Source organism: Salmo salar, chromosome 11 (assembly GCF_965601325.2).
Source record: "Salmo salar chromosome 11, fSalSal1, whole genome shotgun sequence".
Classification (NCBI taxonomy): Eukaryota; Metazoa; Chordata; class Actinopteri; order Salmoniformes; family Salmonidae; genus Salmo; species Salmo salar.
The window spans coordinates 6,989,440-7,004,251 of record NC_138301.1 but is presented as its reverse complement, the minus strand read 5'-3'; the positions used below and the strand labels follow the sequence as shown (position 1 = coordinate 7,004,251).

Genomic DNA, 14,812 nt, shown 5'->3' with positions numbered 1-14,812 from the left:
AGAAAATAGTAAAAATAAAGAAAAAACTTTGAATGAGTAGGTGTGTCCAAACTTTTGACTGGTACTGTACATTTATATACTGCATTAGAGACAAGGCTCATCCTATATAACTACTTCTGTACACATCTTTTCTATTAATATACTGTCCACACTGTCTATACACAAGGTCCTCAATGATTTCACCATTGCCCTTGATTCTAAGCAATGTTGTCCTGCTATTTTTATTGACTTTACCAAAGCTTTTGATATGGTAGACCAGGTATTCCCAAACAGTGTTACGCACAATGCCGTCGGGGGTACAGCAAATAAAAATGTGATTCACATTTTATATTTTTTTAAATATTTTTGGGGGGTTTTGACTTTTTGTCTTCACATTTTCAAACAGTCCATTTATATTTTCCAACGGGGCTATACATTTGAGCTAGTTTTTTTTTCTCGCCTGAGTAGCCTCATTTCACTGCCAAAACCATTAAACCATCTAGTGTTCAGCGAAATAACAACACAATGTCAAATACAGGTAGCCTAGTCAAATAATTAACATGCAATCACATTAACCATTACTCACTCGCGGGAATTCCACTAATGGTCCATATGTAGCCAAACGTAGCTGCTGCTCATGTTGGTATCTGTACTGATGGCGCAAAAGCCATGACAGGGAGACATAGTGGAGTGGTAAGGCGCATGCAAGCAGTTGCTCCCGACGCCACTTGGGTACACTGCAGCATCCACCAAGAGGCTCTTGCTGCCAAGGGAATGCCTGACAGCTTGAAAGACGTTTTGGACAATACAGTGAAAATGGTTAACTTTGTTAAAGCAAGGCCCCTGAAATCTCGTGTATTTTCTGCACTATGCAATGATATGGGCAGCGTCCATGTAACGCTTTTACAACATACATAACTGCACTGGTTATCAAGGGGCAAAGTATTGAAACGTTTTTTTTTTTTAATTGAGACGAGCTTAAAGTTTTATTTACTGACCATCATTTTCATTTGTCTGACCGCTTGCATGATGACGAGTTTCTCACACAACTGGCCTATCTGGGTGATGTTTTTTCTCACCTGAATGATCTAAATCTAGGATTACAGGAACTCTCCTCAACAATATTCGATGTGAGGGACAAAATTGAGGCTGTGATTAAGAAGTTGGAGCTCTTTTCTGTCTGCATTAACAAGGACAACACACAGGTCTTTCCATCATTGTATGATATTTTTGTGTGCAAATGAACTCGAGCTTACGGCCAATGTCAAATGTGATATAGCGAAGCACCTGAGTGAGTTGGGTGCGCAATTACTTTCCCCAAATCGATTTTTTATTTAACCTTTATTTAACTAGGCAAGTCAGTTAAGAACAAATTCTTATTTACAATGATGGCCTACTAAAAGGCAAAAGCATGCGTGGACGGGAACTGGGACTAAAAATGACAATTAAATAAAAATATAGGACAAAACACACATCACGACAAGAGAGACACCACAACACTACATAAAGAGAGACCTAAGACAACAACATAGCATGGCAACAACACATGACAATACAGCATGGGAGCAACACAACATGACAACAACATGGTAGCAGCACAAAACCTGGTACAAACATTATTGGGCACAGACAACAGCACAAAGGGCAAGAAGGTAGAGACAACAATACAACACACAAAGCAACCACAACTGTCAGTAAGAGTGTCCATGATTGAGTCTTTGAATGAAGACATGGAGATAAAACTGTCCAGTTTGAGTGTTTGTTGCAGCTCGTTCAACTTGCTAGCTGCAGCGAACTGAAAAGAGGAGCGACCCAGGGATGTGTGTGCTTTGGGGACCTTTAACAGAATTTGACTGGCAGAAATGGTGTTGTATGTGGAGGATGAGGGCTTCAGTAGGTATCTTAGATAGGAGCGGAGTGAGGTTTAAGAGGGTTTTATAAATATGCATCAACCAGTGGGTCTTGCGACAGGTATACAGAGATGACCAGTTTACAGAGGAGTATAGAGTGCAGTGATGTGTCCTATAAGGAGCATTGGTGGAAAATATGATGGCCGAATGGTAAAGAACATCTAGCCACTCGAGAGCACCCTTACCGGCCAATCTATAAATGACATTTTCCGTAATCTAGCATGGGTTGGATAGTCATCTGAATCAGGGTTAGTTTGGCAGTTATGGTGAAAGAGGAGCATTTACAATAGAGCAAACTAAGTCTAGATTTAACCTTAGCCTGCAGCTTTGATATGTGTTGAGAGAAGGACAGTGCACTGTCTAGCCAGACTCTCAAGTACTTGTATGAGGTGACTACTAAGAAAGTTTTGTTGTAGAGCGTTTAATACAACATCCGTGGAAGGGCCAGCTGAGTACAAGACTGTATTATCTGCATATAAATGGATGAGGGAGCTTCCTACTGCCTGAGCTATGTTGTTGATGTAAATTGAGAAGAGCGTGGGGCCTAGGATCGAGCGTTGGGGTACTACTTTGGTGACAGGCAGTGGCTGAGAAAGCAGATGTTCGGACTTTATACACTGCACTCTTTGAGAGAGATAGTTAGCAAAACCAGGTCAAAGTCCCTCAGAGACACCAATACTCCTTAGCCGGCCCACAAGAATGGAATGGTCTACCACAGTTGGCAGTGGCTTCTGATTAAATTACATTTTCACAGAACCGTTTGTTGCAATTTCGATGAGGCTCTCTTGTTCAGATATCGGTAAGTGGACTGGAGGCAGGGCATGAAAGGGATAACGAATCCAGTTGTTTGTGTCATCTGGGGGGCAGGTAGCCAAGTGGTTACAGCGTTGGGCCAGTAACCGAAAGCTGACAAGGTAAAAAATCTGTCGTTCTGCCCCTGAAAAAGGCAGTTAACCCACTGTTCCCCAGTAGGCTGTCATTGTAAATTAGAATTTGTTCTTAACTGACTTGCCTAGTTAAATAAAGGTTAAATAACATTAAAAAAAAGATTTATTTTCCAGACTCTGACATTGCATGTTCTGATATTTCTTAATTTCTTTATTTTAATATTGGGGAATTTGTCTGTGTTATCATGTATTGTGAGGTATTACTGCACTGTTGGAGCTAGAAACATAAGCAATTCACTGCACCTGCGATAACATCTGCAAAATATGTGTATGCGACCAATAACATTTTATTTGAGAGAATCTCTGGGGGAAAAATTGCACTGGTAGCCTCTAGATGCAGTTGTAATAAACAGAGAAGTTTATGCTTTCTTCCTACAAATGCTATGACCCCATGAAACATACGATTCTCATGTGTCTTCTGTTTCCCTCCGCAATGCCCATGTCACACAGGACTCATCAGAACAGATTGGACAGGACCAGGCAGTAAATCAGACTGGGGGAAAAAGAACATTAACAATGTTTTCTACACAGAAGATCATACAAAATTATGAACTTCTCAACACATATCTGATGCATTTCAGTCACTTCAAACCATACTTCCTTCACATTGAAATACCTTCAAAAGTACTGTCAGACTGATTTCTAATAGACTGTCATAGCGACAATTAAAAAACACTGTCCCTTGATTACATAACTTTCTTACATTGCGGGGTTGCAATTAATTTTTAATCAAAATGGGGTTGTGGGCCAAAAAAGTTTGGGAACCCCTGGTATACCCACACGCACGCACACAAACATACAGTACACACTGAGAAGGGTGCAAGTAGGGGGTGAGTGAGGAAACGGTTATATGTGGGTTGGTCTCCTGTAGTTGTGTAGCAGACAGACACTCCATCTCTCAATTTGTCAGCGATACAGTGTTGCTTGAAGAACCAGTATGGACACACAGCTCTAGCCACTGCCCTAACCCAGGCAGAGTGTGTGCGTGCGTATGTGCGTGTATGTGAGCATGTGTGGTAAAAGGTCCAAAGGTAGGGTCTTCAAACAGTGTGGCCAGTCTAGGATCTGAAGAAAGGAGCTATTGGAGAGGAGAAGAGTACGGCTACCGAAAGAGGAGTGTTTAGTTGTTCTGAAGACAATCCAGCTCCACCGAGCAGCACACACTTCCATTCTGACCACGGCAGCGATAAAAAAGGGGGAATATGAAGAAAAAAAAGAGAAACAGGTAGTTAGTTCCATTCTTTTTCTGCATGTTTGCGTATGCTACCATGTGTGAGTGATGCAAGGTGAGGTCAGGGCCGGGATTCAACAAACGTTAAAAGGGCACTTACACTATAGAACTGACATGTGCAGCAGTTACCATGTGCATTATCGGCTGTATAGTATGCTGCCCTATAATGCGCCTTGCATTGAATCCCGGCCTAGGTTAGGGTTGCGTGCTTTGTTCTTGCAGGTGACACAGCTGTGTGTGTTAGTGTTCCTGTAAATACTGCACTTGCAGGAGGTGCAGGAAAAGCTTGCCATTCACTGTGTGTGTGTGTATGTACGTATGTATGTGTTTTTGCGTGCTCCTGTGTATGTATGTGTGTCTGTGTCAGGTAAGAGATGAGTTGTTGTTGTTGTCACCTTGCATTTGCAGGTGGTGCAGGGTGACCCTGGCATGGGCCACTTGGCACTGCTGAGGCGGGTGATCCCAGCGGGGTCCTGGCAGGTCTGCATGATGTCGTAGGCAATATTGTCTGCCAGACAGGGGTCAGTGACGCAGCTCGGGCAACATTCGCCCTCCGCCAAGGCAGAGTACTTGCACGCCAACACTGGACACGCCAGGGGCCAGCAGTCCACCTCTCCCTCCTAGACAGACAGACAGACAGACAGACAGACAGACAGACAGACAGACAGACAGACAGACAGACAGACAGACAGACAGACAGACAGACAGACAGACAGACAGACAGACAGACAGACAGACAGACAGACAGACAGACAGACAGACAGACAGACAGACAGACAGACAGACAGACAGACAGAGATTGGAGGAGAATGGAAGAAAAACAAGGGACAATTGTTTGGAACAGTCCTTATAACCGCTGGACCCTGAGATGACTACTATGGGGTATTGTAAGACCATATTGGAAGGATAAAGCTAGGAGTACAGAGACAAGTGTCTAAGCAGCTCTCTGATGTGAATCACCTGATGGCTGACATAGTGGGATCAGTACTATGGCTTTGTGTGTGTCTGTATACAGTGTCTGTATACAGCCCTTAGCCATGGTATATTGGCCATATAGCACAAACTTCTGAGCTGCCTTATTGCTATTATAAACTGCTTACCAATGTAATTAGAGCAGAAAAAAGTTAATGTTGTCATACCCGTGGTATATGATCTGATATACCACGGGTGTCAGCCAATCAGCATTCAGGGCTCGAATCACCCAGTTTATAATATCAGTTTAATATCACAGGTTCACACTGTAGGTTTGGCCATAGGCTACAGTAGTGATACCTGTGTCTAAGTACTTAGAATGTCTTTCTTCCTTTCTGATGACACTTGAAGGCTGGCTGGGCAAATTAGAGTGGTTGTTGGTGCCATGCTGATTCTGGGATCTGTTTTTCCACGGCAGCATTGCTTAGCTAATTGCACAGCTGCCAGAGCCCGCTAATTATCAGGTCCACCAGAGTAAGGTAATGCACATGCACACACACAAAGACGTCACACACACACACACACACACACACACACACACACACACACACACACACACACACACACACACACACACACACACACACACACACACACACACACCACACACACACACACACACACACACACACAAAGCCTAGGCCACCAAAAATATAATTGTATTTCATATCAAGATGGTAACATCTGCTTTTTCTTCGGTTATCAGGCTTCTTCACAGCCTATCTCATTAGCATCTGCTTTAGCATGCAATCAAGATCAGAGGAGACAGGGTGTATTAGCTGATACATAAAACGACGCAAGATTTAAGACTTTGTGCTTTTCAGCTAAAATGATTGTACAGAATTCTTGCCACCACCTAAATGTTGAATATTTGGGGCATACCGTAATTTCCAGACTATTAAGCGCACCTGAATATAAGCCGCACCCACTGAATTTAAAAAATATATATTATTTTGAACATAAATAAGCCGCACATGTCTATAAGCCGCAGGTGCCTACCAGTACATTGAAACAAATGAACTTTACACAGGCTTTAACGAAACACGGCTTGTAACAAAAATAAATAGGCTTTAACGAAACACGGCTTGTAACAAAAATAAATAGGCTTTAACGAAACACGGCTTGTAACAAAAAATAAAAAATTAGCAGTAAGCTTTAGTTGTCTTTTGGAACTGAGTCAATTCCTCACACTGCTGTTTCCAACGTCTTATCATCGGCTCATTAAGACCAAGCTCCCGTGCAGCAGCTCTATTTCCTTTTCCAACAGCCAGATCAATCGACTTCAACTTGAAAGCTGCATCATATGCATTTCTCCGTGTCTTTGCCATGATGAGGGTGACAAAATGACTACCGTAATCAGAATGATGGGAAGTTTGAGAGCGCTCGATTTAATCTAAACAGTAAACAAAAAAGTTTTTTGACCTTAACCCGTTTGGCAATTTCATTGGTCTAATGAAAGCTTCATGCCGCCAAAAAACTGAGCACGTCACAGAATGTGTTTTTTTGGAAGAAAAAAAATTGAAAGCGGGAAAAATACATATATTAGCCACGTCACTGTTTAAGCCGCGAGGTTCAAAGCGTGGGAAAAAAGTTGCGGCTTATAGTCCGGAATTTACGATACAATCATCGCAGCTCTGCAGATTTTGGTGTGAGGATACAGAATCAATTGACCATTTGTTTTGGTATTGCCCTCCGGTAGCTTGGTTCTGGTCTCAGGTTCAGGAATGGCTGAAAAAGCATAACATTAATCTAAAATTTGCCCCTAGAAATAGCATTGTTGGGAGATCTGGAGAGACCTGGTCAGTCAATTACTAACATACTAATACTCTTAGTAAAAGTACTTATCTTCAACTCACAATCTGTGGATTCTATTCAAATCGAATCAAATCTTATGCGCCGAATACAACAGACCTTACAGTGAAATGCTTACTTACGAGCTTACTTATTTGATTAGATAGATAAATTGTATGTTAAATATCACAGCATAGTTGAAAGACATATGGTGTGTAGAAATCCGAAGGGGGTGGCTAGCAGAGATAGGTGGGATGGGCTGAGGGAAGCTGAGGGTTTGGATGTGGAATTGGAGACAAGTGGGAGTGGAGTTGATGGGCTGGAATAGAATGACGGTCAAAGATAAAATTGAAAAAAAAATGAAGTCAAAATAAAACAAAACCAAAAGTAAGTTTGAATGACTGAGGGACAGCGTTGTTACAGCTAATGCCTGTTTGCCTGAGGCTGATGCAGCGCAGGTGTTTGTACACATGCATATACACACAGTCTCATTCAAACGCACACATGTGCACATAAACGGGGACACACACACACACACACATGTAAATAGTGTCACTCAAATATATTCAGTTGGCCTTGCTGTTATGATTTTTGTTGTCCCCGATGTCTTTTGTTTTTTGCATTGTTGTTTTCTGTTTTCCTTTGTTTTTCTCTTTTGTTTATTTTGTTGGTTGCATTGTGGGACGGGGCATTGGGGGACGGGGCTTTGGGGACGGGGTTGGGGGTCTTGGGGGTGGAAAATTGAATTATTTTTGTTTGGGGGGATGGGGGCCTATGGGGGGGGTCTCGGATGGTTGAGGGGCAGCTCTCAGGGAACTTGGGGGTGGGGGGGGGGGGGGGGGGGGGGGGGGGGGGTGGAGGGCTGGTGGCCTGGCGTTTGGGAGCTTGGGAGATTGGGCCGGTGGATGATAGTTCGCTGGTTTTTGACCTTGTGGAAGATCTGTCTCCGTATCCTTGAGCAGGGCATTGACCCTGGTTGCTTCTGTTGGCCGCTCTGGATGGGAGTCTGTTAGATGACTTAATGTAATGTAAATGTGGAGCTTCTTCACTGCAAGTAGATTGTATGTTTTAATATGAAAAAAAAGATTAGAGGAGACATACACATCCTCTTCATCCAAGTTGCACAAGTGTAAAACGTGCGTGTGTGAACAAGAGTGTTTGTGTACAACAAAGTATACAAGAAGCATACCAATGTGTGCGTGTGTGTGCATGTCTGTGTGTCTGTATGTGAATTCAAGCATGTGTATATGGATGCAAATGCCTGTGTGTGTGTGTGTGTGTTGATACCAGGCAGCGGCACTGCTGGCAGCCGTAGATCCAGGAGTCTCTGCTGTTGTACAGTGTGTGTCCACTCTGGTGCAGACATTGGCTGGACTTTCTGGAGTCACACTCAGGACAGCAGAACAGGTCTGCCTCAGGGTCCACACAGTCACACTCTCTCCTCCTGCAGAAGGTGCGCCCGTCCTGGAGACAAAGTAAAGGCATAGGAATACAAAGGAATGTCAAGGCCATGGCCTGGGTCGGCAGTCTATGCCGATGACTTTGGATCACGTACTATGTACGCTGTGAGAATGGGTTTAAATCTGACCCCAAATTTTAAAAAAATCAAAATAGTTCTATAAGCAAATAATCCTAATTCCCAGCAGGTCTGGAACTTTGAGGCCTTTCTTCCAAATGTCTAATGAACTACTATAATCAGGCCAGTTACATCCATCCACCCACAAAGTTTGTAAGACTGCAGTTATGTTGTACAAATCGTAATCTTGGCTGGTTTTGCTTGTAAATACTTTTACAGTTGTATTACTGACATTTTAATATTTTTTCTAGTGATTGCTTAAATGCACATACAGACACACAGACATGCACACACATTGGTATGCCTCCTACCCTACCTAACTGCCTACAGTCTAATTTAAATAGTTACACTCACTCCTCCTACAGAAGGTATAACCATTATAGAGGAAAATACACTTCATTGAGCAAGGCCATTTCCAACAATACTGACTACAATTTGTCATTGACGTTTTAAGAGGAGTGTTTTTCGGAGGTTAGTGTTTTGTATTGGATATCTGATCAAGGCCATGGATGCAAATCTTTCTACAGAGATTCCAGGCTCTTTATCAGTGAATGTTTTATGATCCATTTTACTGGCCATACTGAGCCCTTGCCAGCTTGGTAATGAGCTCAACAACCCCATACAATTTAAAAAGGCAAGTCAGTTAATAAGAACAAATTCTTATTTACAATGACAGCCTACCACAGCCAAACCCCAACAACACTGGGCCAATTGTGCACCACCCTATGTGACTCCCAATCACTGCCAGATGTGCTACAGCCAGGATTTGAACCAGGGACTGTACTGACGCCTCTTGCACTGAGTTGCAGTGCATTAGACCGCTGCGCCACTCAGGAGCCCTCCTGAAAAGGCTGTTGCAAAATGTATAAATGTACTTGCATAATGAGTAGCCAATATTTTATCGGCACGTATTGTCTCGCTACAGTAGCTAATAACTCTCATGGTGCTAATATCCAAGAGCTTTATTAGCATTAGCCTTTTAATGTTACTGCTACGGATATGAGTAGCTCTGGCAAATTTTACTTGGGTGGCTGACTAATGCCATGCAATATCATTCCCATTGTGTGCATTGTAACAATGTTTTGGAATAGCCTTGAAATTAGGCATTTTACAGCAAATGCTGCATTGTTTTATTTACCAAATAAATGCCAAGTTTGTAATATTAAAACTGCATAGCTTTCAATAATGCAAACAACCTCCAATTCAATACAGAATAATACATTTTGGGGCAACCACCCTAAAAATCAGCCTTTCTAGGAGTTGAAATTGTCCTAGTCTTTATCTGAGAAACCGCTTAAACCTGTTAGGGCTAGGGGCCAGCATTGACACGGCTGGATAAAAAACATACCCGATTTAATCTGGTTACCACTCCTACTCAGTAACTAGAATATGCATATACTTATTACATATGGATAGAAAACACCCTAAATTTTCTAAAACTGTTTGAATGGTGTCTGTGAGTATAACAGAACTCAAATGGCAGGTCAAAACCTGAGAGATTCCTTTACAGGAAGTGGCCTGTCTGACCATTTCTGGAACTTCTTTGCCATCTCTATCATTTACTAAGGATCTCTGCTCTAACGTGACACTTCCCACGTCGTCCATAGGCTCTCAGAGCCCGGGAAAAAAGAGAATGTCGTCATTCCAGCCCCAGGCTGAAACACATTATCGCCTTTCTCAAGTGGCCCATCAAGAGACACTAGCTTATGCGCGTGACCCCGACCGCCCCCGCCTTTGGGATTTTTTCCTCTGTTTGCCGAAAAGGAGATTCCCTGTCGGAATATTATCGCTTTTCTACGAGAAAAATGACGTAAAAATTGATTTTAAACAGCGGTTGACATGCTTCGACGTACGGCAATGGAACACTTTGAATTTTATTGTCAGGAATTGCGCCAAGCGCGCGACACTTCTTTACTATTTCGGATAGTGTCTGGAACGCACGAACAAAACGCCGCTATTCGGATATAACGATGGATTATTTTGGACCAAACCAACATTTGTTATTGAAGTAGACGTCCTGGGTGTGCATTCTGACGAAGACAACAAAAGGTAATGACATTTTTATAATAGTAAATATGATTATGGTGAGTGCTAAACTTGCCGGGTGTCTAAATAGCGAGCCCGTGATGCCTGGGCTATGTACTTAGAATATTGCAAAATGTGCTTTCACCAAAAAGCTATTTTAAAATCGGACATATCGAGTGCATAGAGGAGGTCTGTATCTATAATTCTTAAAATAATTGTTATGCTTTTTGTGAACGTTTATCGTGAGTAATTTAGTAAAATGTTAGCGAATTCCCCGTAAGTTTGCGGGGGGTATGCTAGTTCTGAACGTCACATGCTAATGTAAAAAGCTGGTTTTTGATATAAATATGAACTTGATTGAACAAAACATGCATGTATTGTATAACATAATGTCCTAGGGTTGTCATCTGATGAAGATCATCAAAGGTGAGTGCTGCATTTAGCTGTCTTCTGGGTTTTGGTGACATTATATGCTGGCTTGAAAAATGGGTGTCTGATTATTTCTGGCTTGGTACTCTGCTGACATAATCTAATGTTTTGCTTTCGTTGTAAAGCCTTTTTGAAATCGGACAGTGTGGTTAGATTAACGAGAGTCGTATCTTTAAATGGCTGTAAAATAGTCATATGTTTGAGAAATTGAAGTAATAGGATTTTGAAGATTTTGAAAATCGCGCCACAGGCTGGCAGTGGCTGTTACGTAGGTGGGACGAATTCGTCCCGCCGGTCCCATAGAGGTTAAGGTTGACTGGAATACCTCTGTGTGTAGCCCTAAGGTTATATTGCATAATCTTTAAATTTAATGTAGTTTTATTCAGCTTGACATTATTCTCACTGCCTTAGACAATTCCAATCAATATCTGAGATTTTTACCGGCCGGGTTTCCAATGCAAGGTTTACATGCTCATGCCGATAGCGATTGACAGCTAAGCTGCAAAAATGTTCACCTTTTTCCCAATGAGATTGATAACAATGTACAATTGTAAACAATGGAAGGTACAAATATATACTTTGATTAGCCAGTGGTAGGCCTATACTTAATACTAAAGCCTGGCAAGCGTCATGAAAAGTGTATAATTAGCATTAGCTTGCACTATTCTGATAAAATCTCAATAGTTCATGTTTACTTGATTAGTTACCCAGTGAGCAAAATTATCTTGGAAAGACTATCTAAAATACATATTTTCCAGATGTTGAAAACAGGTTAATTTTTGTTTCTTAATGTTTCTTAATGTTTTTTTTCTCCCAAATTGTTATTCTGATTTAAATAAAATAGGGCTAACTGAAGATTGCTTTGTACAATATTTATTATTACTCCCAACTGTCATATGCACTTAAGTTAGCTTTTTCAAAAGCTTTAGAACTGGTAGTAATCATGTTCAAAGGTTTTGGACCAACAGAAAAAATGACAGTAACAGTTACAGAAGTGTGTGATATGTGGTTGTTTATCTACCTTAGTTGAATGCTAATATGACTGTAAGTTGCTCTGGATAAGAGCGTCTGCATAAAGGCCAAACTGTAAATGTAGAAGTCAACACTTGCAAAGCACACTGGTTATTATTCTAATGAGTTGGTAAAGCTCTTAGTTCTGGTACCGATCCTCATTCTTTCTTCTCTTAACACGTATAATTTACCCAGAATTGGTCAGAATTCACCCAGAATTGAGCATCTGACCAATTAAACAAGACTTAAGTTCTGGTTTAACCAAGATTACGTATCAGCTATATAGAAATCTGGTGCCTGATAGCACACGAAACCATTGGTTGATTTAAAAAAAAAACATTTTTATTTATTTTTTGTCATTTAGCAGACGCACTTATCCAGAGCGACTTACAGTAGTTGATGAATGCAACCTCTGAGCAGGGGGACACGACCCACATGTGGTTGGTCCAGACCAAGTCTGAACTAATCATAGACGTCTATGTTTCACAAGTTTGTACAGCACAGTAGAGTACAGAACAATAGAGTTTAGTTCAGTACAGTAAAGTAGAGTATAGTACAACAGAGTACATTATACTGTACTGTACTCTACTTTTCTTTACTGTACTGTACTGCATTGTGCTGTACTCTCCTGTGCTCAACTGTATTGTACTGCACTGTACTGTGTTGTACTGTGCTGCCCAAACTTGTGAAACATTAACGTCTATGATTGGTTCAGATTTGGTCCGGATCAGATCTGAACCAATTATAGACGTCTGTGTTTGGGCCAAATCAATCAGTCTGTGGGCGTTGAAATCAAAGCCGGTCCGGACCAAATCTAAACCAAACATAGACGCCTATGATTGGTTCAGATTTGGTCCGGTCCGGACGTCTGTGGACATTTTAAATCAAGGCCAGGGCGCACAGACCAAATTTCACACAAAAAATAACATTCATGGATGTCCGTGTCGGACTGTGGTCACTGGGTAGTTAGCATATCAGTAGCATATCAGTTGCATGTCACAGGCTGTAGTGAGATCTTTGTGTTGGAGACCATTTTCAGATCAGGTGTTGGAGCCTTATAGAGAAAGCCAGGCTGTGAGACCCACTACACAAATCAGGTATTGAAGTCGTGCAGAGAGCTGGGCTTTGGCTACTAGACCTACTGCAGATTCACAGAACCTGATGAAAGCTGAGGCTAAACAAAGACAGCAGCCGAGGTACATAGACCTCAATCACAGTCCTCCCTTCCTCCCTCTCTTTTCCTCTCTTTGTTGCCTGTACTTTTGTCTCGAGTTATATAATATAAATTATTATTATTATGTCAAACTGTGCACTCCTCCTCTCTCTCCGTTCTACTGTGTCTCTCTTCGCATCTTTCAGTGTTACGCCATCTTTTACTCCCTCTGTATTTCTCGGTGTCATATAACTTCTCCCCCCTCCTTCTATCTCATGCTCAGTTGTAGCTCTATCTCACTGTCACTCCTACTCCTTGCTCTCTCCATAGCAGTAGCAGAAGGATGAATCCTTCAGTCACAATACTGCAGGTGTTTTTGATCTGAGCTGTGACATCCTCATCCACAATCAGATAGTACATCTCAGGCCGGATTCAATCCAAGGCTTGTTATGGAACTGCGCACTGGACAGCAGTTGGTCCCGTGTGGCTCAGTTGGTAGAGCATGGTGTTTGCAACGCCAGAGTTGTGGGTTTGATTCCCATGGGGGACAAGTATGAAATGTATGCAATCACTACTGTAAGTCGCTCTGGATAAGAGCTTCTGCAAAATGTACATTTACATTTAAGTCATTTAGCAGACGCTCTTATCCAGAGCGACTTACAAATTGGTGCATTCACCTTATGATATCCAGTGGAACAACCACTTTACAATAGTGCATCTAAATCTTTTAAGGGGGGGGGGGTTAGAAGGATTACTTTATCCTATCCTAGGTATTCCTTAAAGAGGTGGGGTTTCAGGTGTCTCCGGAAGGTGGTGATTGACTCCGCTGTCCTGGCGTCGTGAGGGAGCTTGTTCCAACATTGGGGTGCCAGAGCAGCGAACAGTTTTGACTGGGCTGAGCGGGAACTGTGCTTCCTCAGAGGTAGGGGGGCCAGCAGGCCAGAGGTGGATGAACGCAGTGCCCTTGTTTGGGTGTAGGGCCTGATCAGAGCCTGAAGGTATGGAGGTGCCGTTCCCTTCACAGCTCCGTAGGCAATCACCATGGTATTGTAGCGGATGCGAGCTTCAACTGGAAGCCAGTGGAGAGAGCGGAGGAGCGGGGTGACGTGAGAGAACTTGGGAAGGTTGAACACCAGACGGGCTGCGGCGTTCTGGATGAGTTGTAGGGGTTTAATGGCACAGGCAGGGAGCCCAGCCAACAGCGAGTTGCAGTAATCCAGACGGGAGATGACAAGTGCCTGGATTAGGACCTGCGCCGCTTCCTGTGTGAGGCAGGGTCGTACTCTGCGAATGTTGTAGAGCATGAACCTACAGGATCGGGTCACCGCCTTGATGTTAGTGGAGAACGACAGGGTGTTGTCCAGGATCACGCCAAGGTTCTTAGCACTCTGTAAAAAGGAATTTACACTTGAGCCGATGCAGTGTTTACCATGTGATCTCTGCAAACTCTGGAAATTGTCGGCTGTCCAGTGTGCTGCTATACAATGCACCTTGGAATGAATCCTGGCCTCAGGGCAGGTGACATAGACTTACATGATGACTACCACTAGCCCACACACAGCTACCTAGCTAGTGATCCCACATCGGCTACTCAAAGTTGAACATTTATGCCAATCATTTGGCTTTGGGTTGGTCTCTTTCCATTGAAAACAACTTATTCAAAGTAGTATCAAAGGGTGAACAGTCAAACAGAGAGCAGCACATTAGAGGTCTTCATGGGTCCAAAAAGTTGTACCCGTTCCAAAATGGACCTGGGGCTTTCCCACCTGAACCCGATATGCATCAATA

General features: G+C 42.6%; 1 protein-coding gene across 1 annotated transcript in view; it reads right to left on the bottom strand.

The window, feature by feature from the left end:
• Positions 1 to 10: 10 nt before the first annotated feature.
• Positions 11 to 14,812, bottom strand: part of LOC106561902 (protein kinase C-binding protein NELL1) — a 527,033-nt gene continuing 512,231 nt past the window's right edge. The window contains exons 18-20 of the mRNA XM_014126233.2: positions 8,118 to 8,294; positions 4,463 to 4,687; positions 11 to 4,007 (exon numbers count right to left, since the gene is read on the bottom strand). Coding sequence (XP_013981708.1) covers positions 3,957 to 4,007; positions 4,463 to 4,687; positions 8,118 to 8,294 — 453 coding nt within the window. The 3' untranslated portion in view covers positions 11 to 3,956. The remainder of the gene's footprint in view (positions 4,008 to 4,462; positions 4,688 to 8,117; positions 8,295 to 14,812) is intronic.